The following is a 22908-nucleotide window of genomic DNA, read 5'->3' on the forward strand; positions in this document are numbered from 1 at the left end:
TTGAGAAATTCACTTTTAAGAAATTTATTTATTGAAAAATATGACATAAAATGTCTTCAGTATCAAGAAGTAAGATTATTTATAAGTTGTAAAAGATAATAATATCTATAATATGATTTAAATCATAACAAATTAAAGGAAAAATTGGTAAAATTCATGAGAAGTGCAATTTATCAAGTTCCAGCTAAATAAGTTAATAAGTTAGCTTCCTTATACGAGAAGTGGAATATTTTACCTCCAAAAAAGTTAACTTGAAAAATGCACCAAACGATTTTTGCACCAAAACAAGATCATATAAGAACTTGATATCCAGATGCTAATAACATGGTGAGATGTTCAAATGAGTTCAAGAAACTATAAACAAGGAAAAAAGGAATGGGCACAAACCCCAGATCCAATCCCATCCATTGACAAACAAGGCAGCACCTGAATTTAACTTAGTCCTCTAATAAAAACTGTCCATTTATAACTTGTAATGCAAATAATATGACTAATTCATTTAGTGATTCTCAATTTTACTGATTACATTTCTTCTGCAAATCTTACCAGTCGTCTTATGTAGCTCAAGTACTCAAAATCCATATGTGGTTAGGCCGATGTACTCCCAAATTTTAAATGACAAAAATTTAAGCTTGGCTCTTCTCTAAGACCCCATATGAGAGACGTCCCTATTTTCATCTGCAATTTGCACATCTTCTTTACATGATTCTCTTCAAAAGTAATAAGGCAAAAGATTACCCTTGCATGGCAATGAAGCTAAGCCAGCTCCTCTTGGCATGTGATTCCACTTGTTTTGCTTTACAATCTGCTCCTAAACCCATATTAAACACCTGATTTAAACATTGACAAAAAATACAATAAATAATTAAAGAATACTAGTTGGAATATACTACGAGAGACTCTCCCTTAAACAAAAAATTAAGTTGATGCATTTATGTCAAAAGTTTCTCAAAGCAGTTAACCCACAGACAATTAGATCAATATCTGGTGCAAAATTAGTTGATGAATGGGATAACTCTGGAAGCAGTTGTTCATCAATTTTATTGCTGTTAATAGAACTGTGAACAAAATGTACAAGTAATTCATTTTAATTTCAAATGAAGATTATATAGAATGAAGAAATAAACATCAGATTTAGAAGATTGTTGGCTTAGAATCTGAATATTTTACATTTGGAGAGAGAGCATGGAAAGAAAAAAAGAAGAGAGAGATTTACAGGGAAAAAGGATGCCAATTCATTTGATCGGATTTGTACTTAGTACAATGAATTCTACAAGTAATTCTATAAGTAAATAATTAATAGTTAGAAAATGAATACCTCATTTGTTTTTAAACATGACAAGGGTCAAAAGATAAGTGAATTTTATAAAATTTTATATTCTGCACATGAAAAGTGTAGAATTATAAATGAATTCCATAAAGTTTATGGAATTCATTTGATCAAACCACCATGTTAAAGACTAAGATATTCCATTAAAGTTCTGCAAAATTATATTTGCATGCTATAAAACTGCAAATGTTCATTGTAAGAGAAGTTTGCATGGATTATAGGCATGAAAAGAGATTTTGGCCAAGGTTATCATTTGTTGCTCTTGTTAGTTGGCTTTAATGGTAAATTGATAAACTACATAGAGACCTAGTCTCTACGCTAATTAGAAACAAATTGGCACTTCACTTGACAAGAAATTCCAGTTGACAACGTGAAAATTACAGTTCATCCTCTACTAATCCAAAAAGGTGGAATTTTGAAAGATCATTTGATTTCTATAATTCTGCTACAAAATTTGTTAGAAGCAAGTTAATTTCTCAAAAAGAAAATTAAAGAAATTGAGCTGCAAACAAAACCTCTTTAAATTTACCCATTCTGTGAAGACTGAAGAGCATAATGTTTCCCTGATACCTAAATAACAAATGAGTCTTGTACCTTCAAGTGTGAATCCACAAAGGTTCCAAAGAGAAATGCTTCTCATTTCGAGTATGGGCTCCTAGAGTACCAGAAGGAGGTGCATGAACAGTTATAGGGAGAACCCACTCACTCTTGTCTCTACCCTCTACCAGAAGAGGATGCTCGTACCTGAATATGGAAGATCAAAGACTTTAATGCAAAAGACTGTTGAAATATTCAACTGCTGCTGAGAAGCATGTAGCCATGTAACATTGAGTGTAACTACCAAGTCAATTACAAAATTTTCCAGTATTACTACCCAAAAAGAAAAAGTGTTATCACATTTACAACTATATCAATGCATGTTTGCATGAGGATGTGTAATTGCTGTCATCGCTGACAACACTTGGAATACATGCAAAGTCTGCTGAATGGAAATTATGAATGAAATGATGTCAATATGAAAGAGAGGGTGGAAACCTACAAAGTACCAACTAGGTAGATGGTTGGCTAACTCAGTTAAGTAACAAGCAGTGGGGTGCTGAAGATGGGAGATGGCAAGTCAACTGAAAAACCTGAATGATGCAAAAGACAGATTGCAAGGCTACCAGATAACCAAGGAGGCAAATAGCAGCTCACAAAAGTATTCCTCAAGGATGGAAAGCTCTTGCAAAATGATTACTAATTGCCCATATTTTCCGAGACTCCCTTAGCAATGCTAAATTCTCCTAAGAAAGGTACTGTTCCCGTAGTTGACGTTTCAGGAACTCTTCCTGACTTGTGTTTAAACAGGTATTCTGTGGTAGATTCAACGTGTCATCTCAACTTAGCAACCAAGTGTAGGTCAAAAATAGGATCGGCCACAAGATATTTTTGTTTCTAAACAAAATAAGTTGTAGAACCGCAAAGCAAATACAATCCTACAATCTTCTGCCAGCAGCAGCAGCACAGAATATGAAAATAATTTCCAATGACTGCAAAATTTATGTCTAAAGCTCAAAAGAACCTTTGCAACAAAATTTACAAAGAACAGCAAGTTTAAAAGTGGAAATACCTTGTCCAGTCCACATTCTTTGGAGTGGTAAAGAATTCAAATCTTAGAACCCATTGCACAGAGACATGTGGAGTAGAAAAGGACATGGGCCCATCCATGGGCACAGAAAAAAGAAAGCCGGTCTGTACTAAATCTGCAACAACCTCATGATGATCACTCTGAACCTACAAGGAAAATGTGGCGTACATTCTATGAAATGAAATAGTATTGATAGGAATTAGGAAGATAAAGAATTCTAAGTTTACAACCTAAATACCAGAACTTCATGACACAACATTAGTCAGCAGAAAAGGAGAGGGAAACACTTTTTTCTTTCTGTTGATGAGGTTGGTTGGGTGGAAGAGCTGACAGCAAGCCTTTTTCTTGTCTCAAGTTCATTTATCAGATCAGTTATTACAAAAACATATGTTTGACATACTATCTTTTTATTTATTGGCAAAATGAAAAGATTTTATTAACAAATATATGAATAAGAATGCTTGACAAACAAAAATTCCAAATACACAGCAGTTTGGTTTTCTTCTTATAAAACCAATCACAGAAGAAAATAGATTTTTTTGAACATCTTTAAAAGTTCTACATGATGCAACACTACTCCAAAATAGAACACAAAAAGATAACAGCACACGGTTTCATTCAAGCCACGATATATACTGCCAAACAAGAAATTTAGCTCTCTCCTACTTCAGTCATTAGCTATTATAAAGCACAATTAATTAGATCGAAAAATGCAATAGTCATTCTAATTGCTGGAACTGATCACTGCCACTCAAGCATAGGATACCCCCAAACAAGATATTTAGTTCTCTGCTACTTTGGTCTTTAGATATTATGAAAGCACATTTGATTAGACGGTGAAGATAATGATCATTCCCGTTGCCAAAGATGTGTCACTCAAGGATAGGCCATTCCCTCTAACCACATGGACTATTTTAAACAGTCTGAAATGAACTTGAATAAAAGTTTAACAATTAACACTTGACAGAAAGCTGCATAAATACATCTAGAGTTATATGACCAGCATCATATAGGAATGACTTGGACATATTTACTATATTGATTGCAATAACCAAACAACATATGTTACGACTACTTTTATACACTGTCAGCTTCTTTGGATTTCAAGGTATTGGACTAGGAAACAATAAGCTGGCGTCTGAATTGGAAGGAGATCAAATTGACTTTATAAAACTTTCTTCTTATGAATTAAAACTTCCCATAATTTCTAATAAACATGTTGACATGTAAACACATTTAATGTAATATGAATGCATATGCAATACAATATACTAGCAGTGAAATAGATGTCGATGATAAAAAATGTAGTCATATTAGAATCGTGAAAATTTATTTTTTAAAAATAGAACTTGTTTGGTACACTACATGATACATCTATATATCAATCAATTTGAGCCCCATTGCACATGCCCATGCATCATACCTTTGTGATTGTTGGGGAATTCTTGCGAGAAGGATGAACAAAACGCCTACTTACGGTCTCTGAAGTTTCCAAAGTTATTGAGACCTACAAGATACCATCCTTCCAGTAAAATTCAATACTAAATGATTCAGTGAAAGAAGACTAGCTTAAGAAACTAAATTAATTTAATTTTTTAATTACGATATTTGATCTTTCATTCTTTATAATAGGAACTTAGGAAGTTTAGATTTCTAGTATTTAAGACTTCTATTCTTTATATACTTATATTAGGTTTAGTATTTTCATAATTAGTATCAGTTTAGGGTTTTTCTATTTGGATTCCAGTATTATTAGACTATAAATACCAATGTAATCTAGGCATTTTGGTAGAGAGCTTATTACCATTATTATTAACAATTAATAAAATTTGAGTTTATTTCTTGTTCCTTTTGAATGTTCTATTGGTTCTACATCAATTTGATGCTAGAGCATATTCAACTGAGATGTTCTCTCTCTCTCTCAACTGCGTGGTCTTTTTGATCCACCAACTTAATTAGATGGCTATGTTTTGTTGATTTTTGGAGTCCAACAACATGATTTTAATGCTATAAGTTATTATGTTTTGCAATTTGAAATGACTCTCCAATTAAATGCAGTCACTTTGCAATTAAAAGACAACAGTAAAGCTTTCCTAATAGGATTCTATTGACCAATATAGAAGGTTCCTAATTAGGAGGATTCAGATCTTTGAGATCCTAATTAAACTTGATTATAGGGCTTGGATTTTATTCTTATTCTAAATATTCATAATTTAGGTTGATTATTTGTGTATAAATACTCAAACCTTATAAAGATCAATTCAATTAAATATTCCTCCCAAAATTCTTCATTATTTGGTATAAGGTTTCCTGGTACTGTTCACAGAGTTAGGATTTTTATAGGTCAAGTTTCTAGGAGATTCTATAGACAGAGTTAACGGACACCGCCCATATCAAGAGAATACCCATTGGATTTCCGGCCTTTTTTCGGTTATGCGCCTCCGTTCCGGCCACGCGCGTGATCTCACGCGCCATCACAATCTCAACGTCTTTTTCATGCGCCGGTATATAGGTCCTTCTCTAGTGTCCTTTTTCGACGGTGCTCCTTTCTGGCGACCTCCCCTTCACATTACACCTCTAACCAGCCCAGTCTCATACCTTTTCGCCTTTACTTTTCCAGTGAATAGTAATTCTTTACCTGTTTTGAGAAAAAAAAGAGTTTTTTTCTTCTCTTGGAAATGGCAGACAAGAAAGTGACTAACGTGGAAAATGTAAGGACCTCCGATAATGCTTTTGTTTCATCTATTAATTTTGCTCTATGAATTATTGATTCTGGCGTAAATAGACGTATGACGGGCTCCACTAAAGGCTTCCTTAATTATCTTCTGTGTCTAAAAATGATACTGTCATAACAGCCGATGGTTCTTTCACTCCTGTCTCTGGAACCGGTTCTATTGTTTGTACTCCAAATATCAAGCTATCTTCTGTTCTTTATATTTTTTGTTTCCCTATTAATCTTTTATCTGTTAGTGCTCTCACCAAAACACTTAACTGTAAAATTAAATTTTTTTCTGACCATTATGTTATTCAGGACCTTCAAAATGAGAAAAAGATTGACAATGATAGACTGCATGGCAGCTTATATATATTGAAAGGGAATCTGAGTTTGAATTCACCTCGAGCTTTTTTTGAAAGAAATCAGGATGTCAACTAAGAAATCATACAATAGCATTGACGGTTAGGACACCCATCCTTCTTTGTTCTGGAGAAACTTTATTCTGATTTATTTTCCAAAACTCAATGTGACTTTTTAGTTTGTGATACTTGTGAGTATGCTAAGCATACAAGAACCTCTTATCCCTCCAGTAACAATAGGAGTATAATCTCTTTTGTGACTATCTATTCTGACGTTTGAAGACCTACTCAAATGGTCTCACTATCTGGTAATCGTTGGTTTATTATTTTTATTGATTGTTGCACTTGCATGACTTGGGTTTATCTGATAAAGGCAAAGAGTGATGTGGTTTTTTACTTTTAATCTTTTTCACAAGATAATTTGTACTCAATTTGATACTAAGATAAAAGTTTTGAGAACTGATAATGGTACAGAGTACATGGATGGCCATGCTTTTGCTTATCTAGAGTCTAATGGAATACTGCATCAAACTAGTTGTCTTTACACTAGTGTCCAAAATGGTATTGCTAAAAGAAAAAATAGACACCTGTTGGAAATAGCCCAATCTCTCCTTTTCACTATGAACCTTCTAAAAACCTATTGGGGAGATGCAGTCTTAGTTTCAGCTTATCTCATTAATAGAATGTCCTTCAAAACTCTTGTTTTTAAAAGCCCTTTAGAGGTGCTACAAAGGAAAAATACTTATACTATTCCACTAAAGGTGTTGGAATGCACGTGTTTTATTCATACTAAGACAGGTGAGAAGCGCGAACCAAGGGCTCTTAAATGTATGTTTGATGGGTAGTCTCCCACACAGAAGAGTCACAAGGGTTATCATCCTCCATCTATAAAATACTTTATCAATACGAATATTACATTAGAGAGAGACCAAATTTTACTTCAGCACTATTTCATCGGTCATCATCTCTTATACGAATATTACATTAGAGAGAGACCAAATTTTACTTCAGCACTATTTCATCGGTCATCATCTCTTTAGAGGGAGTATGAATATTACATTAGAGAGAGACTAAACTTTACTTTAGTACTATCTCATCACCTCTTCAGGGGGAGCGCAACGAGAGAGAAGAGATGATTCCTAGTCCTATAAGTCTAGAGTATTTAACATTAGAGGAGACTACTATATAGGGGATACTATACAAGGAGAGACTATTAGTGATTAGGAAAAGATAATTGAATGTTTGGATAAACCAGATTCAAAGAGATACTTAAGAATAGACACAATAGAAGCAAAAAAAGTTATTGTGCAGACTGCAGCCTACTCAGTGTTATGAATCTTCCTCTCTTCTCCATTTGGTGAGTCATCCTAAACCTTTGAGCCCATTGATGATCTGAATAAACCAACTGCTCAAAGAAAAGGAGTTAGGTCTTATACAAAGCACTTTATTTCTAACTTTCTCTTTTATGATTCTTTATCCCCGTCTTATAGAGCATTTGCCTTATCTAATTCCTCTGTGTCTATTCCACAGAATTAGAAGGAAGCTCTCAAATATTCTAATTGGAAGAGAGCAATGATTGAAAAAATGAAAGTCTTGGCTAAAGATGAGACCTGGGAGTGGGGAGTTGATGTCTCTTTCACTTGAAAAAAAACCAGTTGACTGCAAATGGGTGTTCACTATAAAACACAAAGCAAATGAATTAATTGAAAGATTCAAAGCCAAACTAGTTGCTAAAGTATACACTCAAACCTATGGTGCTAAAGGATATACTCAAACCTATGGAGTGAATTCCCAGGAGACATTTGTCCATGTTATCAAAATAAACTCAATCAGAGTATTGTTATCTTGCGTTGCCAATCTTGACTGGGACTTACAACAATTTGTAATTAATGTGAAAAATGAATTTCTCCACAGAGACTTAGCAGAGGAACAGAGTATTGTTATCTTGCGTTGCCAATCTTGACTGGGACTTACAACAATTTGTAATTAATGTGAAAAATGAATTTCTCCATGGAGACTTAGCGGAGGAACTGTATATGAAAATCCCTCCTGGACTTGCCAATGAAAAAATATAAAGAAAGGTGTGTCAATCAGAGTATTGCTATCTTGCGCTGTCAATCTTGACTGGGACTTACAACAATTTGTAATTGATGTGAAAAATGCATTTCTCCACGGAGACTTAGCGGAGGAACTATATATGGAAATTTGCCGATGAAAAAAATATAAAGAAAAGTTTGCAGGCCAAAAAGGACTTTATATGTGTTAAAATAGTCACCGAGAGCTTGGTTTGATCGATTCAACAAGCTATGATTTCCTTTGACTATCAATGGAGCAATGCTGACCATACCCTATTTATCATATATCACAAAGGTAAAATTACTCTTCTCATAGTCTATGTTGATGACATACTAATGACAAGGGATGACACTAAAGAGATGACTCGCTTGAAAAAGCTTTTGACTCAGGAGTTTTGAAATTAAAGATTGAGGAAAACTTTGATATTTCCTAAAAATCGAGATTGCCAAATCAAAGAAGACAACAAAGCTGCCATCAGTATAGCTTACAATCCGGTTCAACATGACCGAACAAAGCACATAGGCATTGATCAACACTTTATTAAAAAGAAATTAATAAATGATGTTTTGAGATTAGTTCATGTGACTTCCGATGAACTGCTAGCTAATGAGTTTACCAAAGGGTTCAGCAAGAAGACCTATCACACCTTAGTTTGCAAGTTGAGCATGCATGGTATGTATGCACCAACTTGCAAGTTGGGCATATACGATAACTATGCAACAATTTTAGGGGGAGCGTTGACCAACATAGAAGGTTTCTAAGGATTCAGATATTTGGAATCCTAATTAGACTTGATTATAGGGATTTTATTCTTATTGTAAATGTTTCTAATTTAGGTTGATTCTTTGTTTATAAATATTCAAACCTTGTAAAGATCAATTCAATTGGAATAAAATAACAAATTCCTCCCAAAATTCTTAAGATTCACTACATCTAAGACTACCCTGGAGCCATCTTAACGTGAAACTTAAGTTGTGCAGCCGTTTTCTAACAAGGAAAATAAACAGAAAAGGAAGAATTTTGTAGAAATGGGAGATGCAAGGACAGATTCAACTAATACTGAATTCTCTCCCGTACCACCAGAATTTGCAAGCAACAGCAGCAGATTTTCTTTCCCACTTTGCCTGAATATGCAAGCAGCAATTCTTTTTCCCACAATGCCCAAAAACAGGTGCTATATCTATTCTTTGTGCCTTCAAAGATTACAACTTTCCTTATCAACAAAATTTTATATGGGCTAAAGTTGAAAGATTAGAAGCTGAAACTGATTCTTACAAAGTACAATTAGATGAATTATATTATTTGACAGATTAATATGGTGGTGCTGAACATTGTCTTCTTAACCATCAAACAATATTTACGAGTTAGAAAAAGAGAATTTTGAAGCATGAAGGAAAGAAAACCATTCAACAAGCATATAGGAATTTCTTTTTTTATTTTTAAGCCACAAATGAGTTCTAACTATTTGGCTGATGATACTCTCTTAAATGTTTGATTTCAAGGAGGAAAAAAAAAAAGAAAAACTCAAGAAGTCAAATGCTTACTTTAGTTATCATAACTAATGCATAAATAAGTCAATCTAACGGATAGGTCAATGTAAATCAAGAACATCGTACACACTCATTTTGGCAGGGATAAGGTTATTTATTACTATCTATTAGTCATTTTCGTTTTAAAATTGATTAAAACTAATGACATCAAAGAACGATTGGTTTAATGCCTTTTATTATGTATTTATGCTTGTTATCTAGTTTAATATCTTAGTTTTACTTATATCTTATCTATTATTTTATGAACTTCGGAATTTTTTTTAAGAACCATTACCATTACATTATAGCTATTACAAGCTTGTTCTCATTACCCGCAATAACAAGCATGAATGCGACTGCTACCAGATTTAAATCCATACTATCAAGAGCTCTTGAAGATAAAATTACAACTCAAAAGGATGTAGGGCTTTCATAATGACGGGCACAGAGTGTAGCTTGAAAAATCTAACTTGCTAAGACTTCACATCTTGAAGTGCAAGATGATAAAATTGAGCTGGAAATTTCGGAGAACCTATTCTAGAGAATGAAACTGATAATAATGAGCAAGAAAAGCTTCAAGAAGCTATTATATGGAAATAAGAAAAACAACTCATGCAGAAGATGGTAAAAACTAAAAATTTATCCACTTCTCTTGTTCATGAGGTGAAGAGCCTCTCAACTTGTGACTACAAATGTTCTTGGAGATATAAGGAAAAGAATCAAGTCCTTTGTTTCATTCTTATTGCTAGCATCCAAGATAACTGATTTGTTTGTTCTCCAAATTCAGTTCTTGATTCTTGAACACTATAAAACTTAAGGTTGAGAAACTCCATCCTTGAAGAATGATATAGTCAAGGATAGTAGGTTTTAGGAATTATCTTGATTTATTTTTTAATTGTGAAATTAGATTTTTCAATATATTATGGTTTGGAAGTTTAGATTTCTATGTTTTAGGAACCTATTATAATTTAGTAATATTTTTAAAAAGTACTATTAGGTTTACTATTTTCCTAGTTTGTACTAATATAGTGTTTTCCTATTTTGAGATTTCCACTTATAGTAGTAGAATTAGTTACTTCACTATAAATATCTGTCTACGTATTTTGGTAGAAAGGTTGACAATTGAGAGTTTATTTCTTTTCTCCTTGCAGTTTCCATCGGTTCTACATCACTATAGCATTATTTGATCCCTTCAAATAGTACCAGATGCTGCTCCTGATAGAGAAAGTATTGATAGATGGTACAAATTTAGAGGGATTAAACTTGCTCTAGACATATATTTCCAGTTTCACAATTTATAAGCATACATCTGCCATTTTTTTTTCAACTGCCTATCGTTTGTAGTTACCTCAAGGCATCTCCTCGATCCTTCTTCATGAAAAAAAGTAAGAGTTCCACCAATCTGTCATTGGAATAATTTAGTGAAACAAGAGAGGGGAAAGAGATAACATGAACGTTAAATTCTGAGAAACAGACTGAAGAAATAACAAAAGAACTGCTGCTACCATGTCACTGAAATAATAAGTTGAGTCAGAATTCTTTGGGGAAAATCTCAGCAGAACTTGATTATCCATCCTGATGTTGTAAGACTTCCCTCGAAGAAAGCCTTCTGCTGCAGAAAATGTTTGCAACAAATAAGCTTACCAGCTTTGTAAATTAATAATAAACTTAAGTATTTATGATCCTCAAAAAGGGAAAAAAAATCCATTTGATAATTTACATGTTGCTGGTTCACTGACTCCTACACCACCTGGAGAGGATTCCGCAACAATATCATCTTCAGAATGAGGTTTAACAATCTTCTGCTGCTGGCTTGAAGATACAATGGATGCTGACTTGTCAGGTGATGAAATATCTGTTTTAAAGACAATCTATGGTTCAGAAAGCTGTTTCTTCAACAAAACAGATCCAGTAGTCAAATTGTCAATCCAATCATGGACTTTCAATAGTAATAGGACCTTCCAACACGGATCACTTCTCACCTTGGCTATTAATGAACCCAGTTCTATTTCTATTACTAACTCAAGGATTTTTACTTGCAGAAAGTAGTTTTTATTTATATGTGTGTGAGCATACTTCCAGCTTTTTCTCATTGAAAAATAGAAAATCATTCATTTCCCTCTCTGTTCTCTTAATGCTTTTTTACTGCTTAATTTAGATTGTATTTACCTTGGGATTAATGAAATAAATGTAAAGGGCTTAATGCTCAATTTCCCCTCTGTACTTATTGGGATGTCCTCTTTAGCTCATTTCCAGCCTTTTAGCCCAAATTAGTCTATATACTTCAATTTAAACTCAATTTAGCCCAAAAACAATAAAACCAAGAAATTGAGCTTCTTGATTTTTAGGCTAAATCAATAAATTTAGCCAGAAACTTTTACTTTAGGGCTAAATCAAGCTCAAATTTAAACTTTTCAGCTAATATGAACAAAGGTTAAAATTGGGACCAAATTAGACATCTCGAATAAATACAAGGATGAAATAGAACATTTAGCCAAAAGTAAAATATTGTAGACATAATATTTAAAGGCATAAAAATTGGAGGAAATAATTGTTCATTCAAATATGGCAGCAGTGATCATAGAAAGATACTGATGGTCGGTGGTGATGACAATGACAGCAGCAGAATTACTCATTTAAATATGAGCATGAATAGTGATAATAAGGTTAATGATGGGCAGAAATGACAATGCTAGTGGTTTTCAGGCTGTTGGCATTTGCAGAATGCAGTTTCATTAGTAGTGGCAGTGAGTGAGTTGGGGGCAGGGCCCTGCATGCAGTGTTGTGTTTGTAGCAGCGTTGGTAATAGCATGGGAAGTAAAAAAAGCTTTACAAAAGAATATGATAAGAAAAATAAATCTCGGTTCCTCATATATTGCATAAACTTTGAAAAAAAAAAAGAAGGAAAATTCATTTCAGTAATTCAGTTTTCTAAAGAACTTGAAAATTATTAGATTTCAATAGAAAACTTCATTTTTCTGTTTGTGTGGAAGCATTGTCTTGAACACAAACCCTTTTCAACAACAAAAAAAAAACCTAGGGTTATATGATAAGGGATTTTGTTCAGACAGTAGTGGTCATAGGATACATCAACAATTTCTTGTATGGTCATTGGACAAATAATCACAAACTAATCTGTATGTTATGTGCTCTCATAACAGGGAGAAGTATATCTTTTTCATGCATTGTTCATTCACATGGAGTATACAGATTAGGCTTTTCAGCAAATTTAATGAACAATGGGCTTACCATAAAGCATGGAGGGCTCATTAGTGACTAACTAATGGGCTTGGTTGGTGTGAAAAATGACTCGTCATTTGGAAGGGCATAAAATTTGCAACAGATAAGCGTTTAGCAAGAATGTAATGCTAATATTTTGCACATTATTACTTTGCTTTGCAGCTTATATGAGATAGAAGTGTTTTCTCTGACATCAATTCATGGTGTTCTGGTTTAAGCATATTTAGAGGGGTTGTATTGGTTGATTCATCAAGATTTGAGAGTTCTTCTACACTAATATCTTCTTTCTATTCTATTTTTGTTAGAAAGGAACTTGTACCACCATTTGTAGCCACATTTTCCATCTATCTTAACACACTACAATTTTTAACCTTAAAAAAATAATAAGTAAATAAATAAAAGTTACAGTAGATATAGTCACTGACTCCACCAACACACCTGCACCAGAAGCATATAAGACCTCAGCCACAGATAGCCGAGGAGGTGCCAGAGTTGATAAACTTGTACGTCCTCCTTCAATATGTGAAGCATTTGAAGACCTAGCTGTAAATGAATGCAAGGACAAAGAACTTCCAAAGGTCTTGTGTATGCTTTCTTTAGCAGGATTGTAGGAAGAAACAGATGAGATTTCATCTCTGGAACTGTCATAACCTTCCTCGAGTCCATTGTCGTCGTTTGCTCTAGCCTGTATCAGAAGACCAATTGAATAACTCAAACTGTATAATTCAAATAGCCAGCAGAAGGCATTGCATAAAATAATGTTAAAAACGACCCTGAGATGATCACTCCCACACATGCATACAGGCTTTAGACATTTTAAGTATATATACATTCAGAATAGATTACATGATAAACCACCTACCCATTCAGAATCACCATCCATTGGTTTCCAGTATAAATCCAGTAGGAGGGTTGTAGCAGGAACAATCCCTGCCAACATTGAGAAATCAATAGTACTGACATTAATCTTTAAAGAGATATAAACAGATATTAGATCTGATCTCTCTTAACACAAATGCTTCGTTACATTCTATATGCTTGATATTAGACCTGTCCAAGGGCCAATTTCAATATGGTGCCTAGGTAGAAGTAGAACTGCCAGTTCAGCTGGGTCCACAATTCAAACTGGTTCCGTCTAAATAGTTCCAGTTCGAAATGGTTTCAATTCCAAATGGTCAGCAATGTTTTGGAAATTTTAAAATTACAATAGTATAATACACTATAAATTATAAGATATAGCTTTGCAGACATCATTAATTTAATTCATAATCTAAAAAAATTTAAACAAAACCAGATATTTATTAAGAAAAAAAAAAGAAAAAAATTCAAATCAGGCTGGTTCAGGTTCAGGTTCAAGAAAGGGAGAACAAGAACCAGCCCCCTAATACCCCCGTTCTGGCAAGTTCATGAACCAGAACCATTAACTCGGTTTGATCCCGGGTTTGACCTGGGTCAATCCTAGTCTGGCTCATAGTTCAAACCAGCCCTCGCCAGGTCCATCTGATATATCAGTAAAGCATAATTAGGATACATCATGAGATTCAACTCATCATCATGTGTAGGGAGCATAAAACTAACAAGAAATTGACAAAATATATGCATCGTGCAAATGGATATAATTGAACTAAAGGTCAGAAAGGGTCAAAACTATGCCACAGTGATGGCCAAAGAATTGTCAGAAAGGAAAGAACTTCAAGTGAAAAGAAAGAAAACAGAACTTGAGAAACAAGATGACACGATATATCCTTCACTAAACATTGATTGTTATTTAATGTTTCAGTGATTGGGGAAAAAAAAAGTAGATATAGCGGTATTTGTAGACCACATGCAACAAAAAGAGTTAAAGCCATATTTTCTACTCAAGCACCAGAACAGCTAACATGCCTAAATTTTAGATTTCAATGCCAAAATTTCTGCAGGCATTGGAGAGTGAATCATGATACTAAATACAATTGATCCATCTGATCAGCTGGTGGAATCAACTTGGAACTGCTGGATGTTCTCAGGAAGGTTTTCTACAGTAGCATAGAGTCTAAATCTCCAATAAGAGTAGACTCTTCAAGTATCTGGCAATGCAATGTGGTGATACCATGCCAACGGACTTTTTGTTCTAAAATTTTGCATAAGTTGCTAGTCAGTGGAGTTAAGATCAGTGATTAAAAGAAAATGGTCCCTCAGAAACCAAAAGATACAATGATAGCAATTCTCTCTCTCTCCCCACAAGTCCTTGGGATTTGATAGATAGTGTCAAATTCAAAGCCTTAATTTTCACCAACTACCAGATTACCAAGACCACTTTAATGCCCAGCATCATCACATAGCAATTCAACCAATCCACATTTAATACTTGCATATTTACCACAATAGTAAATTCAACACACAAATTCACGGTTTAAAGCAAATAAGACTCAAAAACTACTCACCATCAATCTGATCTTCCATTAGAAGGCCATTGCTCTGCTGAGTCACCCATATTTGCAATGGAACACGAGCTTCCTACCAGAAATAAACCTCCATATCAAAACATATAGTAAAAATATTGCAAGGAAGCGACTTGTAAAAAGAGCATGAATGTTATCAGAAAATTCTACAAGTATGCATAACGGTTAATGAGAACACAGGTGTTGCCAATGAATAGCAACAACCTCAAATATTTTGACTCTTCATTTTACCATGTTGTACTTGAGTCGACATGATACTTCATGGGATACAACATAGAATATGTCTTCGACACACATTCGTGCACTCGAACACTTGAGTGATATATTCATACATAGTTAATAGAGCATTCTTTTCTCTCAAGGTAAAGAGCATGTATTCAGATAAAATTAGTTACTTAGTTGTATTTTGGATAATATATTTGGTTCTAATTAATCATCTTTTAGACTATAATTATTACTATATAACTTTCTATTTTTTTCTTCTAGTTCATTTTATATACATAACATATCTAAGCACCCGTGTCTAAACTTAGATCCATCTCCCTATATTTTCTATTTAGAAAGTTAGCAAGTAAGACATAGGATATACACCCATTTTGGACATCCATATCTGAGTCCAAGTAACATAGGCAACAACATAAAAAATTGCACATATATATCTGACATAAAGAAGCCCAAAATTGCTCTTACTATTCAGTCAAAATCTAGCCACTGTATCAACAATGTTACTTGATAATAAAGGCATATATGATATAACGCCATCAATAAAGCAGTTGGTGAGGCATTGAGAATGAGCAAACTACTAGAGATCCATGATAGATGGTTATGCCACCAACAAGAAACAGGTTCCAATGCAATAGTGTGATTCTTTTAAGATATTCATATAAGACAACAAAAGAGACTAACAGATGGTCCTAGTGAAGGCAAAAGATGCAGTTCAACAGGAAAATTTCCATGCATAAAGCCAAATCTCAACATTTTTTTAAAGAATTCTCGCTTTCACTCTTTCAAAGAGGAAAAAAGGAAATATTTCTTTTTTCCTTTTTTCTTTTTATAATTATACCTCTTACTATATTTTATAAAGTTTGAAGGGCTGCAACAGGGGGGCTGTCAGGACAAGGAAAGATCTCCTCTGCTCTTTCTGATAGTTTAGGATTCTCAAACTTTGATGTAAAAAATATTACAGCTTGAGACTTTTACGCTATAGGCTTCCTTGCAGAGCGCGTTACTTTTACTCATCCAGGAAAAGTAGGGGAAGGGGAAAGCCCAATCTTAGATAGTATGGCAAAGTTGCAAATATTTCCAGATTTTTGAAGCTAGAAACCATGATAAGATTATACGCATACAGTGAATGTATTATATGACAAAATATTACATGTAAGCTAATTAACAATTCACTGTAGCATAAGTATCATGTGAATTATCCAAGTATCTGGCATTGCACTTGCTACCAATTTAACTAGTTGCATTTTCTTGGGCAACAGATAAAGAATTCTATTTAAACAATGCTAATAGGGTCGAGCACTCATAGGTTTAACCAAAAAACTGAACCAATATAATTCAATTTTTCAGTTTGGTTATTTGATAAAGTGGATCAGTTAGTTCCAGTTAGTATTTATTTATTCAAAAAAAAAATTGGTTTTTCAGTTCAGTTAGATTATTAGGGTCAAAAACCAAAATAACCAAACCGAACCAATTTGAACCTCATGCTACACAATTTTACCCTTCCTTCCAAATCCTACCTATTTAAACATCTTTCTTCTGCTCTTAGAACTCTCAGCTAACCACAAGCCCTACTTTTTCTTCTTCTTCTTTAACAGTTGCTCTCCAAATGACAGTCCATCCCAATCCCAAGCCACCCTTCCTCTTCTCCTTCTTCAGCCGACTAACGAGTCACATCACACATTGCTGATCAAGTCCTCTGCCCCACACAGCAATTATGCACACAACCAGTCCACCTAGTTTCCAAGACATCTGGCCCTCTGTGCCATCACATTTATTACCCGGTTTCCACATTTCATCGTCTAGTATCAAGTTCCTATACCCTTTGTGCCATCACTCAAGCAATTGACCTGATGCATACTCAAGTCATAAATTTGTGATGTAGATTTGTTAACTGAAATAGTTTTAATTTGGATGGGTGTGTCATGTTAATATATTGAGTTTTAATTTGGGTTTTTTGTGTTAATCACCTTTTTTTTTCATGAATCGAGTTTTAACTTGGATGAACTTGTTCTGTTGAAATTTGTTAATGAATTGCAGGGGAAGAAGTTTGGGATGTGGATTTGGGAAGGAGGGTTTGGTATCATGGATTGAGTGTTTTCAAACCAATTGACTGGACTAATCATTTTTTTTTAGTTTAGTTTGATTTGATTTTAGTACTATTTTGGTTCCACTCAGTTCACAAAAATAAGCTTTCTAGTGTTCGGTGCTTCAACTTGGTTAGCTTCAGAAATCGCAACTGAACCAATCAATTGCATACCCCTAAATGATAAAAAAAAATCAATTGAAAATGACTAATTAATGTCACCTGCCACCACCATGTCACCCATAACAAAGAGTATGGTCATGTGAAAGCTCACTAACCAAGAGAGACTAATGCATGAGACATTTACTAGCAGTAAATGGGATGTAACACAAATAATTTTGATGGTTTAACAGCAGAAATACAAATAATTATGATGGTTTAATAGCAGGAGATGGTGCAAAGAATGATCCTCTTTTCTTTTTTTTTTTTTTGGGGGGGGGGGGGGGTGGGGGGTGGGGAGGGTGGGGAGAGAGAAGGGAAAAGAAACAGATTCATTCGTGAACCATCAAAGTAAGATAATTAAGCAAACAGACCAGTTCAATGAGATCTTTTGATGACTCCATGTGAGAGTGGCCATTTTCCAATATCAACCGTCGTCCAGATAATGTACTCTTAACATAGTAAATATACCGAATGGTAGCACCACGATAAGATGGTGGTATAATGCTAGGCAAAACAGTTCGCACCACATCTGTAGATTGCATCAAATGATCTAATTAGTCAGTTGACTGTAATTAACCTGTCGGCATTAAATAACTTGGAAAAGGTAAAACATAATATATGATGCACCACTTAGATTAAACACCAAGGCATGAAACCAGAAACTAAAGACATAGTGTACGGTGCAAGGACTGAGGTATTTCCTTTACAACAATTATCATGGCATGTGTAAAAGCATGAAGCAGCTTGTTAGCTGCCTTTTACCCACACTGGTGTGCACAAAACAAAACTAGTGAATGTAGAAACAAATAAAACAATTTCAAGCAAGAAGAGCATAGTCACTTCATTCCAGGCAATATGGTACCAAAGCAAATTCACTAAGATGAACCAGGGGGCTTGAATAATTGAATGAAAAACTGTAAATACAATTACAAAGACAATCAACATAAAGAATCAATTTTTCTTTGCCAAAGCATATTTTTCAATACATAAATTATAAAGAAGCAAAAATAATGGACAACTAAATAACTACCATCACAATATAATGAATGTAAAATCCCACAAGCATGCAGATGTAGTTAATAATAACCAAATAATGCCAGAATCTGAGCTTACATGTTTTTGTGGCACCAGAAGACAGAATCTGATTAGAAACCATTGATGATGTTGAGCAGTCCAAGAAAACGTGTTCACCTGGAAATGTAATTATAGGGAAAAATAAAACCCTTACAGATTTCTTTTTCATTTTTCTTGTTTGCAAACAGAAATTCGAATAATGTCACAGGACTGAATGCTCAACAATCTGTTACATATAAGAGTCTAGTAGTAGTTAAGAAGGGAGTTATATTCTGTTTACATGGTTGTTACAGATCTATCAAGGAAGCAGGAATTGGCAGGAACAGCTAATTCCAGCTGTCTCCAGAAGAAACTGGCCTATAAAAGAAATGGAATAGCTCCAGGATTGTCCTTCTGAAATTCTAATCAATAAATATCTACTTTTCCTCTCTCTAATTTCTTTCTCTTAATTCTGTCTTCCCCTTCTTTTCTCTATTTCTTCTCTAATTTCTATTATTTATCAATAGTATTCTTCCCAAATACCAGGTTACTTCCTTCCTCCTCCCCCTTCCTCTTCTTCTTCTCCTTTCTTCCTTTCTTCTCCTTCCTTCCATCTCTCTTTCTTGTTTTCCCTTTCTTGGAATTCTTTTTCTTCCTACTTTCTTGATTTTTCCCGAAAATGTCCTCCCTTGAGTTATCATTTTGCTTCCTGAATATCAGATTACTCTCTCTTGATTTTCCTTTTTTTCTTGAAATTCTTGAATCATGGAAGTGCAATATTTGGCAAAGATTTTTCTTAATGAAGTTCAAGAAATTCTAGATAGAAGATTAAAAGAACAGGAGTGGTTGGAACAAAAAAGTAATTCAAAAAGTAGAAAGTTTAGATCAAAAAATGAAAAAATTTGAGCAATCAATTCAAGTGACAAAGGAAAAGATTGCAGTCTTGATCAATGAAAATCAAATTTTTGAAAAGCCTAGTGAAGAACAAGATGTCTCATGTGAAATTTCTGAAAAGAAAGACAAAGCCATTGAGCTGGAGCAGGAGCTTTTTGTTGACATGTCTAATGTAAGTGAGATCAATAAGGAGAAGAACGATAAAAAATGGTGATGATGGGCAACTAGAGTCTGAAATGAGGATACTATTAGTTGAATCTGAAGTGTTTGCATAAATCATTCCCAAAAATGAATTTTTTACTACTAAAATTTTTGGACATGTTCTTGGAAAAAATAAAGATAAATGTGTTATAAAAAGTGTGAGCATTTGTCATCCTGGAATTCTCATGGAAGATAAATGGAAAATAGCAAGAAGAGAAAGGAAGAAGATTATGACATCAAATTCTATTGTGATCTTGAAGGAACAAGCATGGGAAATTTGGAGAAGGAAAAGGAAGAAAGTGTAGCACCTTCAGCCAAGCTTTATCATTTCAACTGAGTTACAATTCTTACTAGCAAAAGAGGTTTTTTTAGGATGACAAAACCTTTGCAGTTTCAGTTTCAGATTTTGAGCATTCTTGGGGACAAGAATGCACTCATGGAGGGAGTAATGTTACATGTAGGAGTCTAGTAGTAGTTAAGAAGGGAGTTATATTTTATTTAGATGGTTGTTACAGATCTGTTAGGGAAGAAGGAATTGGCGGGAACAGTTAATTCCAGCTGTCTCTAGAAGAAACTGGCCTATAAAAGAAATGGAATAGCTCCAGGATTGTCATTCTGAAATTCTAAACAATAAAGATCTACTTTTTCCTCTCTCTAATTTCTTTCTCTTAATTATCTCTTCTTCTACTCCTCCCCTTCTTTTCTCTATTTCTTTTCTAATTTCTATTATTCTGTGATGGAGAATTTGGTTATGTGACACAATCCTTAATTACAACTGTCTTAGTACTACTTGATTGCATGGATAAGAGGCCAAAATGACTCCAAGAGGGTCACTCAAAAATCAGTATCAGATTTTCACTATGTCTAAAAGGAGAAAGATAAGGGAAGAACATTGGAAAAAATATTCCACTGCATTGGAAAAGAGGAAAATGAAGGAAAGAAAATGAGTGGAAAGGAGTACGCGAGATAACAAAAACTTCTCTCTCCAAATTAAGAGAGCATGAAGGGAAAATGATGAATGTCATACAACTCTATAACAATTCTTCTCATAAAGTAGTGGAGGATACAGCCATAACTTCACCTTTCATTAAAAAAAATTCCTACAATTTTTACTCCTTCCATTTTTCCTCCAATCCAAACAATAGAAGAAACAATGACTTTCTCAGTCTCATATTCTCTTTCCAACCTTTTCTTTGTCCAAATTGTTTCCCCCTTTCCTATAGAATCATAAAGTAATTTAATCTACCCTATCCCTTTTTTGAAATATCATGCATCAAGGAAGTAAACCTACATGATAGGTAGAATGCTTTCTGTTGGATGAGAGTAAAAGGAAAGAAAAGACCCAAGAATTATAATCATAGAAAACATTTCTTTTCTGGCCTTCTTTCCTTAAAAGCCCATCCTCAACATTTGGCAATGCCTTTACTGTTCTCAGCTTAAGGCAACGTAAGATAATATTCAGTAAAAGAAAGTTTAGAATGCCAAGTCCTGTGTTTTGAAAGAAAAAATTGCATAATTAGGTGATTGTAAAATAGACTACCAAAAAAGGTGGACAAATTTTACAGACCTCGCCGCTGTCTAGATCCGGGCAACGGCTTCTGTGTAGCAAACCACTGAGGATCCAACTTCTCAATACCTTTAATCTCAAACCCAAGCTTTTCAATTAAGAGTGAACATGGACTGCTTTCCAAGGCACCATTACTGGGGTTGGATATCTCAATAGTAACAAAAATGGAATCACCTGGCCTATATACATCTTTTTCTGTTTGCAGTTTGATTGTTGGTGCAAGTTCACTTTTCAGACCATCCGATGAATTATTAACATTGTTTGATCCCCCAATACCAAAAAATGACAGTCTAGGTCTCAACATATTGCCAACTACTGTTGCTGAATTATTTCAATTCTTCCACAAGTTTTAAATTAATTAGTTGGAAAGCATACAATCAAGTTCAAATAATAACCACGACATTATCCTGCAAAAAGCAAAGGAATTGAATGTCATCAATTGCATTCACGATAAGGAGAAAAAGATCTTTAGGAAGCAAAAAAACTGCTACGCCTACAGAGCTACATTAACTAACATGGTTGAAAGGAGCTATACATGTAAGGTAACATCACTCTTCAGAAGCTCAAATGCATGTAATAAAGGATAAGAAGGCATGAAATATTGTGTTCCAATGGTCAATGCTATCAAATTTTCTAGGAAATCAAACAGAAAAACAAAGAAATAAAAGGACTACAACAACCCTATAGAGCTTGCATACTGAAGATCCGCTATTCAGAACACAATTGGCAACCCAAATTAAGCTTTAAATTGAAAGATTTAGATCTCCACCGATTCAGATCTTGAAACTATATGCAAGTGTGTAAGAATAACGTTAAGAGAATGGAATTGTACCTCGGCCAGGATTGAATCAGAGGATGATTTTCGTCGAAATTAGGTTTTTTTCAGTTGATGGGTCTCCATCTGCTGTATTCATTACCCGATTTGAAAATCTCGTTTTTGTTTTCTGCGATGAGAAGGCTCAACGACTGTAGCCAACAACAGTCGAGTAAAAACTGGTTCGTTTTCTGTTTTTCCTTTTTTTTTTTTTCTGGTAAACTACAATTTAATTCATATATTTAGTAAAATTACATATTAATCACTATAGTTTTAGAAGCAAGCTACTCGGTCTTTATAATTTTAAAATATCAACAAATTAATCCCAAATTCATTTATTCTATTTACATTTTAGTCCATATAATTCCATACATTTTAATAATCTAATTCTTATAATTTAAGCATATGCAGCATATTGTTCCTTAGAAAATAATACAACAATAGTCATTAACTATATTTTTCATGGTAGAGATTAATTTGTTAGTTTTTTAAAAATTTTAAGAATTAAATAATTGCTTTAAAAAAAAGAATTAAATAATTAGATTTTTAAAAAATAGAGATTAAATTATAGTTTTTTTTTAATTTACTACA

The 22908-nt window shown here is 33.9% G+C and overlaps 1 protein-coding gene across 8 annotated transcripts; it reads right to left on the bottom strand.

The window, feature by feature from the left end:
- Positions 1-249: 249 nt before the first annotated feature.
- LOC110625572 lies at positions 250-22534 on the bottom strand. 8 transcript variants are annotated; one of them, XR_006352496.1, is made up of 14 exons: positions 22336-22534; positions 21504-21910; positions 18902-18979; positions 18160-18317; positions 15301-15373; positions 13740-13807; positions 13316-13562; positions 11358-11492; positions 11143-11249; positions 10986-11039; positions 4381-4464; positions 2940-3103; positions 1860-2074; positions 250-805 (listed from the first exon to the last, which is right to left on the bottom strand). XR_006352496.1 is itself a non-coding variant. In XM_043961665.1 (14 exons), the coding sequence occupies exons 2-13, from the start codon at positions 21805-21807 to the stop codon at positions 1927-1929; spliced, it is 1587 nt and encodes a 528-aa protein (XP_043817600.1). In that variant the 5' UTR covers positions 21808-21910; positions 22336-22534; the 3' UTR covers positions 250-830; positions 1925-1926. The 8 variants fall into 8 exon arrangements, 5 of the variants coding, with proteins under 5 accessions (XP_043817600.1, XP_043817599.1, XP_043817598.1 ...); XR_006352495.1 differs by having other exon boundaries at positions 250-811; XR_006352494.1 differs by having other exon boundaries at positions 250-830.
- Positions 22535-22908: the final 374 nt, after the last annotated feature.

The sequence above is a fragment of the Manihot esculenta genome, chromosome 11 (genome assembly GCF_001659605.2).
Source record: "Manihot esculenta cultivar AM560-2 chromosome 11, M.esculenta_v8, whole genome shotgun sequence".
Classification (NCBI taxonomy): Eukaryota; Viridiplantae; Streptophyta; class Magnoliopsida; order Malpighiales; family Euphorbiaceae; genus Manihot; species Manihot esculenta.

What these genes read in the sequence shown, in the direction of transcription:
- LOC110625572 (XM_043961664.1), bottom strand. Translation starts at nt 21,807, where the DNA reads ATGTTGAGACCTAGACTGTCATTTTTTGGTATTGGGGGATCAAACAAT. An exon ending in AGTCAGTGAACCAGCAACAT is followed by an intron (nt 11,250 to 11,357) that starts GTAAATTATCAA and finishes CATTTTCTGCAG; the next exon opens with CAGAAGGCTTTCTTCGAGGG. An exon ending in AAGAATGTGGACTGGACAAG is followed by an intron (nt 2,075 to 2,939) that starts GTATTTCCACTT and finishes TTCCATATTCAG; the next exon opens with GTACGAGCATCCTCTTCTGG.